The sequence below is a fragment of the Cygnus atratus genome, chromosome 3 (genome assembly GCF_013377495.2).
Source record: "Cygnus atratus isolate AKBS03 ecotype Queensland, Australia chromosome 3, CAtr_DNAZoo_HiC_assembly, whole genome shotgun sequence".
NCBI lineage: Eukaryota > Metazoa > Chordata > Aves > Anseriformes > Anatidae > Cygnus > Cygnus atratus.
Window position 1 is genome coordinate 80,534,217 of NC_066364.1, and position 18,964 is coordinate 80,553,180.

General features: G+C 36.1%; 1 protein-coding gene across 1 annotated transcript in view; it reads left to right on the plus strand.

Moving 5' to 3' along the window:
• Nucleotides 1-18,964, plus strand: part of RYR2 (ryanodine receptor 2) — a 314,450-nt gene that overhangs the window by 26,600 nt on the left and 268,886 nt on the right. The window contains exon 3 of the mRNA XM_050709825.1: nucleotides 1,758-1,862. Within this exon, the coding sequence (XP_050565782.1) occupies nucleotides 1,758-1,862 (105 nt within the window). The remainder of the gene's footprint in view (nucleotides 1-1,757; nucleotides 1,863-18,964) is intronic.

Here is an 18,964-nt window from a genome sequence, read left to right on the forward strand (position 1 = left end):
TTTAGTATCTGAGAAGGAATATGAGAATAAATGGAAAGCTAAAGGAGAGATCTTAATGTGAATAAAGAATTAAGAGGTTTCTGATTGATGATAATTGGTTTTGTGAACAAGACTCCCTTGGAGTCTGGCAATAAGAAACATCTATAGTGAACAGAGGTGCACATGTAGGCACAGCTAGCTAAAAGCAATTGCACATTTGTACAACTAAGTATATATATTATTCTACTTTTCAGTTGTAATAACATGTTTTTTGACTTTTGGAAGTTTAAGGAATGTTGGAGCATGGCACCCTGTCCACTAATTCAGTTGGAATGCCCTCAGAGATTTGTTTTCTTAGTACAATAAAAATATGCGTGCATTACAAAGAGTCGTGGCTCAGAGTTTCCTTCACTAGCAGTATTTCTACATAGTCAGGACCGTGTCTATAGACAGTGATCAGTAATAATAAGCTGCAACTCCTGTTTTTGCCATTTCCAAGTAGGTTCATAATGAGTACTTTGTGATGGGACATATTCCAGAGTTGGTGGCTTTTGTTCATTTTTTTTTTCAACTAGTCAAAATATTTGCATGTGTCTCAGATATCAGAGCAAACAACAGTTTGTTAGCCAAAGCTCAAAGATGATACCTTATTCTTAGAAGTACAGATGTATCCTTTGATGTCTTCCTAGTATAACTAGTGATTTGGGAAACCTGAGGTGAGTACCAGTGAAAGAAGCATGTTTACAGTGAGAGAGAGAGAAGCTCAAAGCCTAAGAAAAGGAAGTTGTAATAGGCAAGACAGTAGACAAAAAGAATTGCCAGGATTGCCATTAGAACAGACTCAATTAAAATAATTGTTTGATGAAAAAGAAATATTAGTTTGCAAGTAGTATTTGAATCTTCATTATTTTCACTGTTACATTGTCTTTAATTTCTGCTGCTGTCTAGGTTGTGACTTGTGTGCTTTATTGTCTGTCATCTAAAAGCTTTCTAAAGATATAAGCATATGGGTTTTCTTATCTTTACTTTCATTATACAATAATAATAGTGTCTTGCTGGTGTAATCAAGGGGAAAATTGGGTTGAAAGGGACCTCAGGGAGGTCCTGCCCCCTGATCAGAACAGGCCACCTTCTAAGCTGAGAAATGTAAAATGAATAATTATTTGAGCTCTGAAGTTAGTTGAGGTTGCTTTTAGGGCTTTCCCAGTCAAGTTTTGAATATCTCTGTGGATGGAGGTTACATTGCTTCTTTTGGTGGCCTTTGATAGTGTTGTCTACTCTCAAGGTGATTTTTTCCCCCTAATATCTACCAGTAATTTTCTTTGAGACAATTTGCATTGCTGCTCCTTTTCCTTTCATGGAGAACCTCCAAGAAGAGTCTGGCTCCATTTTCCTTGCTATCACCAGTAAGTTGGCAAAGAACTGCAAGATCCCTCTCTACTTTCCCTCCTCCATCCAGGCTGATGGAGCTCAGCTCCCCTGGCCTCTCCTATGGGGTGGGTGCTCCAGCCCAGACCATCATGGTGACCCTCTGCAGAACTCGCTGCAGCTTGCTGCTGTCTGCTTTGTATTGGGAGGTCCCATTTGGGACCAACACCACAAGAGTGAACTCATAAATGCTGTGATCAGAGGGGAAGAATTGCTTCCCTTGACTTGTTGCAGCCCAGTATGTGATGGGCTTTCATAGCCTCAAGGACATGGCAGATCTTTTGAATCTTTGGAAAGTGGTATTCAGCAGATCTGTCTCTAATGAGATCTCCCTTATTTCTTCTACCTAGAATGTGCCACCTGATTTGTCCATCTGTACCTTTGTGCTGGAGCAGTCTCTGTCAGTACGAGCCCTCCAGGAAATGCTGGCTAACACAGAGGAAAAGGCAGAAGGGGTAAGTTATTAGATCTTTACTTTTCTTTTCATCTTGCAAATACATTTTTTTCCCCTACTGTACCACAGTTTTCACGACTGACACAAGCTTATAGTGTAATGAATTGCTTACATATAAGTTTCCTTCTTCACTGCAGGAGTCGTCTGCTTTTGAGAAATTCTAAACATTTGTAGCTTGCACTGAAGCTCGCAAGTAGGGGTTATAAATAGGGGTATAAATACTCAATAATTTCAATGTGCTGCAGATCAATATAGAGCTACAGGAATGGTTTAATTTGAGATCTCATTATGTGATATATGAAACTGGATCACTTGTTTAGAACAGCTAAGTTTTCTTACTGACTGTGTCACATGAGACTGTCAGGTAGTCTTAAAATGACTTGGGTGTGTGCTGTTTTTTCTCTGTAAATAATGAGATTGTTATGTGTGGCCTGAGCTAAAATGTCATGTAACTCAACTTTAGAGGTGGAAATTGAGTAATAATGAGTCTTGGTTGAAAAGAAATATGTAAACTAGCATGTTTTTGTTCTCTAGAGGATGAAGGATATAGGAATAATGATAATTCTGTTTGACTAACATATAGCTGTTTACATATAAATCCTAGTAGTGTAATTTACATTCTCTGTCATGTAATTAATTTGATTTGATATGATGTAGTTTAGTGTTTCATATACTCACTGTAGTGTTAACAGAAATGCTGTGTTCTGACCCAAATCCTGTAAACAGTAAGTAGGGAAGAGTGGCATGGGAGGTTTGGCTATAAGAACAGGAATTATACAGATAAAACAGAAGGAGGGGTTAACCATAGCTCTGTCACTTATGAAAGCTGTCAGGAGAGCAGCTTGCCTCTGGTATTTGTGGGAATGCCTTGAGAAAGCAACCTTTAAACTAACATACAGTATTTAGCTCCATAAAATGCCACACACTGAAACTTAAAATAGTATTTGAGAAATGAAGTCCAAGAACATCATCCCATCGATGATCCAAAGTGTGTGCTGTCCTTGAGAATTGTTCCCCTGCGAGGACCAAGTCCAACAACAGGAGAATGAAAAGCACATCTGAGAGAAGAGGTGTTCCCTCTCTCCTTAGTTTGTAAATGGCAGTGGTACTGATATACAGTGCTTTCTACTTATCACAGAGGAAAGATAAAGCAAAGTCTCTGAGTGTCTTCAGTTGTTACCTTTTTATGGAGTAGTTTACTGTGCTCTCAATACCTATTAAATCTCAGCATTAGTAGAAGGTACAGAGCTACAGCTGTACTAACCCAGATAGTTGGTGTTCACTGAATAATGAATAGGTTGCTACTGCAGATTTTGCCTGGCTTCTGTGCAATTCATTAGCAATCTGCCTGTGTCTCTCTTGCATATTGATATATTGGTATTAAAGGAGAATAATCTTGTAAATAGTGGCTTGTAAACTGACAAAGTCAAATAATTGTCAGTGCTATTATTTTTCTTTCTAGTAAGTCTCTGGAAGCCAGGAATAATAATACTAAAATGTCTCGTGATCTTGCTGATAAATTAACAGAACTGACATTTGGTATGTAGTTGTTATTAAAAATGTATAAAGATTGTCTTTGAATTTATTGATACATTTTTCATATGGTAGGTGCTTACATAGGCAGCTTCATATTAGCTTTCATATTTGATGACTGCTGTGGTTACTTTTATGAGAAGAGGTAATTTCTGCATACATCTGAAGCACTATATTTTTTTTTTTTTAACTTTTTTATTTTTATTTAGAACAACACACATTCCTTTCATTTGGGAGAAGAAAGTATAGCAACTCCTTGAAAATTTTTTATTATTAACTGGATTCAGTATGAGCTCAGTTTTCTAATGGAGAGAATCCTGAAAAGGGAGGTCTTTTCAGTCTTCCCTTACTTTTCATTACATTAGAAATCATTAAGGCTGCTGTTTTTAATGCTGAATACAATCTTTATATAGTAGGTATTGTTCCTATAAAACAGGTAAGTCAGCAGTAATGAAATGGTTGAGTAATAAGTACAAAATCTCATTCTGTCTTGAGTCAGATACTAAACAGCTTTCTTTGTGTTTAAGAAAGAATATCCGTGTGCACTAACTGGATTTCTTTTTAATTCTTGATTAGTGTGTATTAAATGTGCAAGATTTACCTATGAAATAAATAAGTACTTGTTTTAGTGCAAGAATCCCAAAATGAGAATTTCCATACTTCATGAGGTTAGTGATCCACCTAGCTGAGTATACTTCTCTCCCCTGAATCAACTAAATGCCTGTATCAAAGGCAACAGTGGAAAATGAGTGAAATTTTATAGAAAAGAATGAACCTATTAATTTCAGTGTTTTAATAACCTGCCAGAATAAAGCAATGCATTTTAAAGGGAATGATAAAAAATCAGAGCACAAAGTAACCACGCAGTGCCTATGACTAGAAGAAATCTTTAGCAACACAGCACTACACACTTTCTTTCTTATACAATTTCACTCATTTTCCACTGTTGCCTTTGATCCTGAAAAAGTAATTCCATAGCTTTCCCAAAGAGTTTGTTTGGGAATATTTACCACGAAATGTTGTAACTGTGTTTTGCTTCTGATTTTTTTTTTTTTAATTCTGATTATTGTTTTTTAATCAAGTATTCCTTTACTAGATTCAAGAACTTTTTAGTATTTAGTACTTTCTCTTTGTGAAAATGCTGAGATGCCATAATCAAATCAAGCCCTGGAAATTTTCCGCTAATTTTCTTAGGAAATGAAGCCTGGCCATCTGTACATTAGTACTCTTATATTCAGTAACATCTGAATATTCTGCAAGGTAGAAGCAATATTAGAATCAGGGATAGGAATTTAGTAAGAGAAAGGGACCCAACGTTGCACCCTGTAAGAGGAAAACAAGGTGAATTCAGCTGTTTTACAGTGCCATCAGCTGTTCCGGTGCTGGTGTGCCTTCTGCACTGCAGCTGCTTGCTCAGGAGAGGTGCCTCAGGTATTCAGGAAGGAAGCTGCCAAGTTTTGCTTGAGAGGAAGGGATTTATAGTTTTATTTTGTCTTTCAGTTCTGTTTTAAACAACTCTCTCTCTCTTTCTCTTTCTCTCTCTCATTTTTTTTTTTTAAACGTAGACAACAGAGCTGTACTGTCAAATGTTTTATGAGAGCAAAAATTATTTTCCTGTATTTTCCTCAGACAGTCCTATTTGTATATTGAGGAATTACCTTATTTATTTATTTATTTATTTTACTTCAAAATATTGTGAATATAGGTTATTTTAAAAATTGTTATTATTAATCTTTTGGCTGATTTTGGATCAGTTGCAGAGGGAAATGCCAGCTTCCAAAAAATTTTTACCAAGTCACAGTTCTATTGTATGACTGTTGTAGCACTGCTAAAGGAAAAGGTAACTAGACATATTTGACATTGGAAAACATCAGGTGTTTTCTTAACCTCAGTTGCCTGAGGAAATGATTTAGACTTATTTGTCCAAAACTTTTTGAAATCATCATCAAGTAAACTTCAAAGAGATCTAAATAATTGGGGGAACAGTGACTAGATAGAGGAAATTAAATTAGCTTGGCATTTAAAGGACATTTTACTGTAAGTGAACGAGCACAAATTTATGCATCTTCTATTTGCCTACAACAAAAATGTGCTTTTCTTTTGAAATGACTAGGAGCTTGTGATTTGTGAATTTACACTTGCTTTTCTTGGAGTTTTCTGAAACACATCCAACAGTCTTATGATATAAATAACATACTAGTCTTTCGCCTTGTGATATCTTTTATAGTGCTCCATAATAACTCTTGTAAATGAGATCATTGAAATTTGAAGCTTCCAGGTTGTATGTTAAATGCCATACCCTAATGAATAGATATTATGTATATGCACATAGTATGTGACTTGCTTTCACCTTCCTGCGTGTTGTGCATCTTTGCGTGCATGAGAGATGTTATATCCTATGCAGACGATTGTTGTTAACTGCATGTTTTCATTGAAGTGATTGAGAAATCTTGGTAAGCTTGTTCTTTCAGAGAAGCTCTAAGTACTTCTGCCAGCAGTGGTAAAGCACTTCACTTTGGTCTACCAGAATACAAATGGGTGCCAAGCCATCCTGATTTTCTTGTTGTACCATCCAGCCACAGCAAAATCCGATTTCACCAGGAGTACACAGAGCAGGAGAGACCCATCCTGGTGAGAGCTTCTGGAGCTCCTCTTGCTGCTCTGTGCTGAGTGCTGCCAGTGCAAGGTGTGTGCGTGGGCGTTTCTTGCTCAGGCATATACAGAGGAGCATGAGACTGCTAGAGCTTTTTGCAATTTTATCATCAAAATGGGTGGAAAGTTCAATTTCTCTCATAAGGGCTATGCTTCATGCCCCATGAGTTGCTCGCTAGTAGAAATCAGCAGCACTTGTTGGTATGTAGCATGCCTCTGTTGGAATGGTGTTTTAATGACTCTTGTAGGAGAGGTACACCATACTCATCTATCCTGTATGGTGCCAGGGGGATTTCTCTCAGTTGCTTCTCTGGCCATTTGCATCAAATTACAGCTTTTTGCCAGCTGACTAGGAAAACCTTACTACTGAAATAAGCAAGGATCTCTTCACATGTCATCTGTAGCAAGAAAGTGAATTTATAAGTAATTACAGTTTCTGTATTTTGAATAACACCATGCGCTATCTATTAGAACAAGCTAGGATAGTCTTTTTTTTTTTTATATTTTTTGCCATTCATCTTCCTAGACTTCATAACATAGAAAAAAATTAGCTCTTATTTTACTTAATATGCTTGAATTTTCTTTACATTTATACAAAATAAAACAGCGTTAAATCCTCTGTTAGTTTCCTACAGAATGATCTTAGTTGCCACATTGCCTACTTAGCACTTTTGTGTGTATTTTTTTGCCTTTTGTTTCCCCAGTATTTGCACAGTCGTGGTGCTTCTCTACCAGTGTATGCTGTTGTGGTGGTTTCACAGTGATAGATGACTAAACCCCACCACAACCACTCTCTTAATCCCCCTTCTCAAAGGAGAGGAGGGGAAGAAAGTATGATGTAAAGAAAAAGGCCGCTATAAGGATATTTAATTAAATGGAAAAGTGAAAGTCCAGTCTGGAAGTGGACTTCTGCTTAATGCTTTTGGTAGTTCCTTCCACCTGAAGATGAATGCTGGTCCTGAAAGCAGAAAGTTGATGTGCAAAATAATTTTATTGGAACATATGGGCAGCATTGCAATGGGCTTGGACATGGGGAGAACTGGACCCCCATAGGATAATACCTATGTCAATTCCATAGTTATTATTCCCTTGCCATCTATAATCTCTATCTAGTTAATATAAAAAATGGCAACATACTGATGTCATTCAGTAAGGATTCTCTATGAAGTCCTGGAAGAGGTGGATTTTTGTTTGTTTGTGTTTGTTGTTTTTTAAGCAAAATTGAAGCATGGAGAAATCGTAAATGGCACAGTTAAATTTGTCTTTGAAACCACACAGCTCATTTGTTACAGCAATTGAAAGTGGTATATTAAACTGGATTTAGACAAAATAAAAAGATAAACCTTCAAAATCCTCACATTTGATTGCTGTTCTAGAGCACTGAAGATTGTCTGTTTTGCTACACAATCCTATGTAAAGCCGTGAAAGTTTCTTAAACCAGTCACATTCTTAATGTTATTGGATGTTTCTCCAAAGCAATCAACAATGCTGAGTTTTTAACCACACCAGTCTAGCTGAGCAATCACTGCCCAGCATACTGATTGCAACTGCTCATTTTATTATTCCTGGTTTTGAATGTTTTGATACTTCAGGACTGACTTGTGCAGGTACTGAGGTCTCAGAGATGTAGCTGTAGCTGATGGAAGTTATAAACAGAATGTAAAATCATGTTAGAAGTTGGGTTCTAGGTGTCTTCAACTCAGCTCCCAGGCTTGTGCAAATTTTGATTTTAGTAGATCCATTCTTTAGATTCTTAAATGTATTGATGTATTAAATGGGGTATCATGAAAACTGAATTAATATCTGTGAGATTACTATTGCAGTAATCAACACTAAAAATGATGACATTCATTCATTATGTCTTTAGAACTGTTTTTAAAATGAATATTCAGTGCAATGGATGCTTACTGAGCTAGGATGAAATAACACAGTAAGTAACCTCCCTCTGTTCTGTATGTTGCATTATACATAGTTCAAGTTGAAAAGGTCATGAACATACTGTACTTCCACTGTGGAAGGCTATGTCATGAGAGAAGTGAATGGATTGAAATTAAGGTTATTTTGGTGACTTGTCACTTTCTGTCTTGTTACTGTTTGTGTAATTATTAACATTGTTTTGTAGAAATTAGTGTCATTCTTTTGAAAATGCAAACACTTGATACCTTTAGCTTAGGAAAAAATGATTTTGAAATATGAATCATTCATGGTTGTATATAGTCCTTGTCTGATAGCACTCTAGTGTAACTGATCATATAATGAGCAACCTTTCATTAATTTCCCAGATGGAGGGCCCTGGATAGCATGATACTCAGACATCATATTTTCCTCTTCTTTTGCAATGTACACAGCTGTAATATAAGTATTTGCATAAACCCATGACCTTACATTAAATAAATTAAAGTTTTGTTTGTGCTGTTATGCAATTCTATTGAGAGTGGAAATAATAATTAAACAATATTTTTTGAGACTGTTTATAAAACTATGTAAACATCTCAAACTATATATGAAAAAAGTATCCAAACTGGTGATAAACTGGTGTCATTTCCTGGGCAGTTGTCACTGAAAAGTTCTGGATAGGCACTATAAACATCAAGATTCATCTGCACCCGTATGCTTGCATCTCCCCATGGCAATAAGAAATTTGAATCCATGGTGACTGCATCACTGGTGAATCTGTATCATATTTGCAAAAATGCCAGGTCCAATGAGAATGGGCATTATTTCACAGCTACCTGTTTGTATGTAGAAAAGTGATGTGATGCCCAGCCATCCCTCAATGACTGGGGTTCACCTCAATGTTGGTTTGCTGGGATGGTATGGCTTGTGCCTTGGAAGGTACAAAGGTGAGCCATCAAATAAATGGTTTGTTGCAGTAGCAGCGGTAAAGCCAAAAGCTTTCAAAGCAGGTGAATGTGGCAGTGTTTTTGAAGTATCTAAGTACTACTGTAACTTGAGATTTATACCCCTCTAAGTGGTTAACATGGAGATTTCGTTTTGTTTCTCTCTGATCGTAAAAAAAAATAACCATTTTAAATTTACTTACAAGGATACAAACAACTATTGAGTTTGAGGCGGGTGGAAGAAAAATGAAAGAAATAAAAAGTTTTAAGGACCAGGGGTATAGCTGAACAGAGAAGGTGGAGAACTGAGAGCAGCTGTGTCTGCAGAGGTGAGGTTCTGCCTCTGGCTGTGAGGTGCCTGGCTGATAGCCTGCTCTGGGATATGGCCCAGCAGAGGCTCAGAGTCCATGACTCACAGAGGCAGCATCCTACCTTTTTGGATGGCAAGCTCATTCACTCCAGCTTAGCACACCTCTCTGAGCAGCAGAGCTCTGGATGAGCCCAAAACTCAATGGGAACTATAACCGAGACCTTATGTCAGCATGTGTCAGGATCACCAAGCCTCTGCTAAACCTGGATTTTAGCTCTGAGCACTGGGGCATTACAGAGGTCATTCTGTGGGCAGGGACTTGGCCCACTGAGTGGCAGGAGTGCTGGCTCCTGGGCAGCCCCGGCCAGGAAGGGCCATGCTGGGCAGCGTTTTGTCTCCATGATGGGCTGTGGGTCCCACACCAGTGGGCTGCCTTTTGGAGTGTCTGCAGGATCTCAGCTGCACTGAAAGCTCCTGCTGAGTTCCTTCAGGCAGTCTGAATTGAGTCCTTCCCCTTCAAAAGCATGTCTGTTTAAATATATATATATATATATATATAAACATAAAAATATATTTATACATTTAAGATAAAAGGAGGGGGTATGCTCAGTGTACTTATCTGTGGATCAGTTTTCAAATTAAAATTTAAATCTGTGCTTTTAGAGGACTACCAGCATGGTAAGTGAGAAGGTGAGGCATTATCCCCTCATTTGATGTTTGTATAAAGTCTATGACCCTGAAGCATAAGTATCTTTTTTTGACAGACATGATAGTTGCTGAGCTTTGAGGATTGTCCCTTTCTTCCCAAACTGTTTTCCCTTTTCCAGCATTTGCTGGTTGGACAGTACATTGCCATTTGGTCCTTCAAATAATTGTCTTTTTCTCTACGAATAAATAGAAAAGACTTTTTATTTTATTTTATTTTATTTTATTATTTTATTTTTTCCCCTTTTTTAAGTGATGATAATAAAAGCTCTCTTCTTACTCTTCTTTATGGAAATAGCATTCTTTGACATAGGTAGGACAAAAAAACTTAAAAAGAACAAGAATTATGGTTTCAGGCTGCTAGCAGTAAACCTAACTTCTGTTGGGTTGGGTGCTGTCATTTGCTTTTGACCTAATTCATTTAGGTTATGAAGACCTTTACAATAGTATGAGATTTCTGTAGTTAATTTTATTATTATTATTATTTTTTTGTGGATACACCTGTCGGTGTGAAATGTATTTTCAGTTATGGCAGTGCCTAGAGCTACCTATCCTGAAGCAGCCTTTGGTAGCTGACAATCTGTCAATAAATATACAGAACACATAGTTGTCTTGAAAGAAGATTCTTCCGAAAAAATATTGGGATGTCATAGAAGGTAAGTATATATACGGAGTGGGAAAAAAAAAAAAAAAAAAAAAAGAAGAATGTAGTAATCCCACTTTTTTCACAGTATTTATTACAGAATCTCTTGTTCAATGTCGTAAGTTCATGTAACTTGGTGTAAGTGTTGGTCATTTAGCAGATAAGCATTTTAATTAACTGGGTACTTTTATGTTTTGTAAATTCCATTTCCAGGTGGTGTTAATTTGTTAGCTTAAAAGCAGTTTACTGTATATAGCTCTACTTCAAAACAACTTGTACATTTGTCCAAATTGTAATAATGTCAGTAACTGATGGATCTTTTGACTGTTGAAAGGAATTTCAGATAACGTTTCATATTCCTTCTCCTTGGCAATGTGTCATTCCTTTTCAGGTGCATTACTTAGTGAAATATAAAGCCTTAATTTTAAAGAAGGAACTCGGTGGGTTTGCAGATCTCCAGAGGAAAATATTAAGCAGCCAGCATTAGCCTCTGTCTAGGAGAAAGACCACAGTTCCCTTTCAGCTGTGATCCCACAGATTGCAAAGTGATGAGTCTGTTCTCTGGCTTGAAACTGGAATCAACCGCTCTTGAACCAAGTATATAGCAGATTATTTATTCTAAGTACTGGTACTACCTAAAGTATATCAAGTGAAAGACTATTCTTTTTTTCTAGGAATGGTGTTGTGTAGGTGTTTGAAATTCTACTAATCAAGTGTCCCAGTGAAAGTTTGAGGCAAACTGACTTAATGCTTAATCCACAGTGAAATGACTTTTTTTTTTTTTTTCCTCCTCCTATGTTTGTAAATACAGGGCCTTAAGAAAAGCCAAAATCATTTTAGAGCTTTTTACCCAGAAATCAGTCTATGTGTCTTGGTATTGAGAATCATTGAATTCATTTCAGAAGAATTCTTGTCCCAGTTACTTTCATAATTCACTAAATTTGTGAAATAATATGTTGTTGAATATTTGGTGTTTTCCAAAGAATGTATTCTTTCCTTGGAAAGTGATGAGCCTTCTGTAGTCTCCTTCATATTTAGTAAGGTCCAGGAAAAAAGTTCTAAATGTTCCTGTTTAATGTGGGAGCACTATACCACAAGCTAAATTAATGGAGCTTGGTATCAACACTTTTGACTTGCACTTACATTCAGATAGGAAAATTTGTCCTGTTTTTTTTTCACAGCACACAAGACCGGTACATTGGTTGTGTCATAATTGCATTCTGGAAGGTGCTAGCACCTTTCTTTGAATCTTTATGTACATATTTCAGGCAGTGAACACTACAACTAACCCAGTCATTTGCATGTAGCCCTACATTCTCTATATCCAAGCTTGATATTGCACAGCCTTATATAGGATTTCTACACTGAGGATATAGGAAATGTAGTTCCTGCAGTAATAGCATATAAGGGTGAGACACACCTACCTAGTCCATTCTCAACTCATAAATACGGTGGCGTGGGTTGAGAGGAGAAAGTGTGTATGTGGTAGACTTTCTATTGAGATTTCTTTTGAAATTCCAGTGGCTTTTCCTACTTTTTTTTTTTTCCAGTGAAATCCTAATCACTTTCATAGGTTATTTAAGGATTTTTCTGGCTTAATGTAAAACAGTAGACAAATATAATACCTTAAAGGTATCCCTTTAGGCCATTTAATAGCTTGATCATTTCTACTTGACAGTTTTTCAATGAAGCACAAAAAAAATCTCACATGTTCTAAAACATTTAGGAAATCTTTTCTGATTTTTTTTTTTTTTTTTACCTAGCCTTTTTTCACTAGATTCTCTTGTTCAGAAAGTCTTTTAGCACAGGCCACTTTGAAACCTTTTGTAGATAAGAAAGTGCTTAGGGGCTTTCTTATAATTTGAAATGCAAAACTCCTGAGGATTTGGAGGCTACAGATATAGCCATTGTTTTGAGTACAGTGGGATGCATTTCCTAAATTCTTTCTCATGATTATTCTGAGTGTATTTAAAACAACTAGGAATTTAGTAATCTCCTTTTTTATCTATCTACTTTAGATTTAATTGCATCTCATGAAGGAAACTTTCAGTCCTTTAAGTTCTTAATTCCGAGCAGATTTTTTTCTTTTCCAGCATTTTACTGTTTTGCTTTTGGTTTATTGGATCAGTCCAGACTGTGGGCAAGATTAGACTAATCAAGAGGTCAGATTCAGAGAGAAAGCATGAGGCAGTGTGACCTGCACGTGAAGGAACCCTACTGTAGCTGGAATTTGGAAAGTGCTTCCTAAAGAGGAGGCCAGGACAGTGATGATTAAAGGGAGAGATACAGAGACATGACATTCACTCATCTCTAAGTGAATATCTAAGCCTGTAAGTAAATGCCTAGCTTTTTTCAGCTTGGCATAACCAACTTCTGTTGCCTTTATGAATGTTTCAGCTGGCATTTAGTATATAGAGTGGTACACATTGAATTAAATGTCTTTAAAATATAAATCTGATGCACTGATTTTGTACCGATTTCAAGGTACAGTAACAAAGGATGGATATCTGTTTCTTTAGCATTGGAATAATTCTTTTTTCTTATTTTCTTTTTTTTTTTTTTTTCAAAATTATTTTCATAGATTTTATTTCCTTCATTTATGCTGTTATTTTTGATCTGCTGCATATTTTTTCACATCTGTCAGATTAATAGTTTTCATGCATTTGTCTCCTTACTGTTGCTGACAGAAGACCTTAACTTTGGAATAGAGCTGAATGATCAGCTTACAGGCTGGTTACCGACACTAGTGTCTGACTTTTCTTTCCTCCGTTAGTAACATTAGTTCCAGAATGTCATTGTTTTGCTCTAGATGTCACAGCGTGCCTGTCTCTCTTCTTCTTTCTTTTTTTTTTTCCTTTTGTTTCCAAAATCCAATTCCAGATCCAAATGTCATTACATTAGAGAAGCACTGAAAAAAAAAGATAAAAATAAATAAATTCAGGACATTATGAGAAAATAACAATAAAACAAATACATCTATTAACTTGTAGTGAAATGTCTTAGCTATATTGTGGATATATAATGCTATATTACATAGCATGGTAATTACTGCTATGAGTTTTTCAGATTTGTGTGTTCATTAAATCCATGTCAGACCTTATTAACAGGATGCAAGCATTTGGTTGTGCACATCATGTGTGCATTCTAATCTAAACTGTTTCTATAAGGTGAAAAATTTTCATTTCACAACCTGTACTCCAATACTTGACAGCTTCATTTTTCAGGAAAATGTTTTCTGTGAATACCCATCAGTTAGGGCAGAGTTCCAGCTAAATTGCATTGAGCTCATTAACTCCCATCTAATCATACAGTCACGACTGATTAATCACTTCTTCTGGTGCCTTGTTTTAATAAAACTATTTTTCCATGCCACTGACCAGCAAACTGCTGTCTAATTTAATGTGTGGGATAGTCTTTGCTGAAGGGAACAGAATACAACCCTCTTCCACAGATCCAAAGAGTAATGTGTGAAGCAATCATCACATGCAAGTGTCTTGCATCCATAATTCTTTTTTTTTTTTTTTTTGGTGTGTTCCTAAGGAACAGGGAAAACCTGTGTTTCCTCACAGAGCTGAATAGGTTTCCTGTGCTGCAGAAAGGGATGGAAGGCATTGTGGTTCAGGAGTATAACAGTGGCTGGTGGATTTTTGAATACAGATCTTCCACCTCCAACTGTGGAGCTCTGAGTTCATTAATTACTTTGTATTAGTAATCAACAAGATAACACACAGAGCTGGCAGCTTTTCATTTTCTCAGCTGTGTGTGTGTGTAAATCCATCCCATTTCCATGCCAGTGGAAAAAGGTAACACTCCTTTTCTCTTAATAAGTGTTAATTAATGAATAAGTCAAGTTCTTAAGGTACGTCCTTAAAAATGCTGAAGATTGGGAGTTAAATGCACTCATGACAATTTAAGCTCTCTGGTTCACAGTTCAGTACCCTAGTTAATGCAGTATCTGAAAGCTGACAGAAGTTTTAAATATGACAGGCTAAAAAGGTTTTAAGTTTTGCTAGGAGACCCTCCTGTCCTCATCTAGGAGGAGTCAGAAGTGAGCCAGGGGTTTTGGCTCTTTTCATTTCCTAGCACTGACTACAATGTTTTCTCTTTTGACAAATTATAGGTGCAGTGAGACAAGAATTATTTTTTGATTAAAGTTTTGAGCAAAATATGTGAATTATGGCTTCTTATTTCTACAGTTAGATTGTTTTTATTAGGTTAATGGTTGCCTACAAGTACCAGCATAACCCACTGAAGTTACAAAACTCTGCGACAGTGATTTTCTTCAGAAATTCTTTTAGTAAGTCCTACACAGTCAGTGGTGTGTCATGAAGAGAGATGGAGCTGTTATGTCCAGCAACCAGTGTTAGCATGTCCTTATTGCAAGATTTGCCCTTCTAAACTTTGAATTTGTATAACGTAAACGTTTCTTACTGCAAAGAAAGAAGAAAAAGAAGAGATTAAAGCATTTCATGCAGTGTGAGCCTTTGTGTCATGCAGATGGACAAATAAGCTACAAGTAGAAAGCTCTATGACAAGAAGATGTAATTTAGAGGTTTATTCTACATAAAATCCTGATTTTTCTCAGATATTTTAGCGATGCCGCAGTACTAACAGGAGTACAGGAAATACAAAAAAAAAAAGTGCACAACTTTTGCAGATAAAGCAAATACTGTCATTTTCTCCTCAGTGCACCTTATTTAGTATCAGATGTGATTGTTAGCAGGCCATTTCAAGTAAGACACAAAAGGAATAAGACTTGGCTTTGATCAGCTACACTTTGATCAAGTGTAAGTACTGGAAAAAATCAAGGAGTGCAGGCACAGTATTTTTGCATTATGGATATCCTCAGGGAAAGGCAATGATAGGAATAAAATCATTATCTATTTCATATCACAGAACTGTGACAAGCAAATATTTCCAGCCTGATATGTATATTCTTCTTTTGAGTGTGCTGTATTTGGAATGAGGATCTATGCCATAAAGGAAAATATTTTGTCATCCCAGAAAAGTTTTCTGGTTTGGAGGTATATGGCAGGCCTTCTTCTGGTGTTACTATAACCATTGGATCTCTAATGTGCTCAAGGTTTTATTTCCAGGATGATGGTCAGTAGAAAGTGACTTTGTGAGAAAGAGAAATTAATTTCTCTCTTCACAGTTAACTTTCTGATAAAGGCTGCATACAGAAAAGGACCTAAACCAAACAGACACACAAGTACAGCTTTTTAAGAGTCTTGTAGACAAATACCTACAATCCTGGACTGGAAGAGAAGACACATCATCAGTTACCTTGTTGAATATTAAATTCAGGAAATCAAGGTGGGCCCTGAAAATAGTTAAGTGTTGTAACATAAACAAAGACCATTTCAATTTGAAATCTATGTAGTTCAATTCCAGCTATTCCCACCTTACTTAGAATTAGACAGAGGTTTTGCTACAAGTTCTATTTCCACAGCTGAGAAACGAAATGGAAAAAACAAACAGAAAAACAAAAAACACAAAACCAACCAAACACCAAAGCATATTTTTCTCGTAAGACTTTCCTGTTTCTGCTCAGAAAAATTAGTATAAGCATAGAACATGCATACAACATGCACTAGCTGGAATGCATTGCTTCACTGAGATTTCAGGTCTCAATCCCATCTGTGGATCATGACAATGTATCTGTTACAGTTGTCATAAATAACTGTAGATAATGTGATTAGCTCTACTCAGCTAAGATTCTCCTATATGGTGTGGAACAAAGGTCCTTAATATTTTTGCGTGCTGCTCAGGCAGATGAAAGAAAACAGAATATAGAAGCCAGAGTTACAAATGGTAGGCTGTTCTGCACAGCTTAAAGTAGCTTACTTTCCAGTGTTGTGTACTCGTAATGAATGTTGCTATATTTGCGCATGTTCAGCGCATGTAAGCTGGTGTCATGTCAAAATGTAAAAAAAAAAAAAAAAAAAAAAAAAAAAAGAGTTTGTGTATGGTGCCTCATAATGGTGGAAAAGTCCCACTTTATTTCTCTCCATCTTGTTTATGGCTCCTTATGACAGCAGAAAAGAGAGAGAAGAGAAATAAATTCCTTCTGTTTTAACTGGCTTTTATGTCTGGTTAATGTAATGTTGGGTATCTACACATCACAGTTAAAAATTTATCAGAAAACCAGTCCCCAGTTTGGATTAAATGAATTTAACATGTACTCTTGTCTGGAAAAATTGGAGCTCTTACATAGTTCTGAAGAGAAGTCAGAAAATGCAGATCATTCTCCAAATTTTCTGGATTAGCATTACAGCCAAAGGTTAAATCATGGCTATGTGTTCTTCATGGAGGGCTTCTTTGTGCAGTTATATGGTATTTTATGGGAAGTGTTAAGATGATAGTATTGTACTCACATCTAGTTCAAGAAGATAAATTATTTTGTAATTCTAAATGCTGCTTTTGATGTTATGTTTGAATACTAGAATACAATTTCTCTCCTTATAGCACTGTCTGTACTATGGTATGGGTCCCATACCATTTCAGTAATCATGAAGCACTACTGTCTGGTGTGAAGTGTGATATTTGAATAGAATTTGGTAGCTTTCTCTAAAATGATTAATTATAGCAATATGAGTTGCCCACAGTCACTAAGTAAATTCTAGAGACCTTATATCTTTCACTCTTTTGGTAACTCTTATGTTCTCGTAGCAGGATAATAATTTTCTCTATTCAGAACTGTCAGATGGCGATGAATCCTCTAAATTTTGATATCTAATCTTATCCAGTGTATTTTTTTTTTCTTCTGGGGAAGTCTTCTGAGTACCCAGATCCACGTGGAAAAAATGTTATAAAATAGCATACTGTATTTGAGGTATATATGCTTTAAGATGGTTTTGGCTTCCTCTACTGAAGGAGATACTGTAAAGATGAAAAAGAAGATAAAAATTAGTACATGCATACCTAAACATTTTCTTTTTTCAAACAATATGATCTTAGTGATCAGGAGAGAAGATTAGACATAAGAGGAATAGTTGCTGAATTCCATGGATTTGGATTTATTGGCACAAGGCAGAATCTACTGTGCTTTTTACAATTAATGATGGTATGATAGTGTAAGATAGCACAGTGAGAGGGAACTTCAGGAGGTGACTGGCAATCCCCTACTGCTATTCCCTCAGCTATTCTGAAGTTCAAACCTTCCAAGACCAGTTGCAAGATCTATCCCTCCTAACAAGTCAACAGGTCAACAAAGCCTAAGTGGAGCCATTTATGGTGCGAACAGGGAATTCCAAGTCTAAGGAACATGAACTACTCCCAAGAGGGAGGTGACCAGATGTGGTTTGGTAGAAGGGACGGTTAGTTGTTTTTTTTTTGTTTGTTGTGTTTTGTTTCTATCCCTCTCACCAAAGCTTGTTGATACTTCCCTTTGAAGATGGATATAAAAATTCAGATTTAATATATACAGTTTATCAATACTTGACAAATTGAAGCTTGACTCTTGAAGCTACCTGGTATCCATTAAAGTAAATAGTTCAGCATTTGTAAGGCAATTGGTTGTACAAGTGGTAATGCACATTGAGCTTTGAGTGGATTCTTTCTGAAACCAATTGTGGCTGCCCTATTCATTTAAATTTTGGGACAGTAAGAGAACTTCTCAAAGCAAGACAATAAAACATGAATTAATGCAGGTTTTCTAGCATTGTCACACAGTCAAATTGTTTGTGATGTTATGTTCTTAGTGCATGTGGAATTTGAACAAAAGGTCAATCAAAACCAAGTTAATAAATAAATGAGGTACATGAATCTAACTTGGCTATTTCTTGTTCCTTTTTTAAGCCATCACAGTTGTATTGTCTGTATTATGCTTTAGACCGTTGCCTGCTTTTCTAACTTATAAATATCTTATATCTTTTCTTATTATATTGCATCAATTTTAAGTCTCCAGGTGTTTTTTAGAAGAGATTCCTGCAGCTGAAGTTGATAATAAAACTCACAGAATTTCTATTATAAATCTAAATACAGTCTAAATCTCAGAAGAGAGGTAGCAATTGTCAAGTTAACAAATGCTTATAAGTTTATCATGTTAATTACTATGTTAATTAGCTGGCAGGTCACATGGTATTCTCTAAACTTTGTGTGCTAACAGAACGTAACAATATATAAATATTTTTAACTATATGAAATATAAAACTCCATTTTAATTGAAATACTTATTGAAAAAGTGAGGAAGTTTACTTCAAATAAAATTATCTTAATAGGTGATAACCCAATATGTTGCTTTGAATTACAATAGTTTCAGAAGTAAGCTGGAATCTAAATACTGCTGGTTTTGAAAATTGCTCATTGTTTGCACTAAGCTACCTTCTTAAATTATTGCTAAATTTGTATATGGCATCTGCTAAGGAAAGGTCAGTGTGTACCTGCAGTAAAACCACAGGAGTCTTGATATGCTGCAA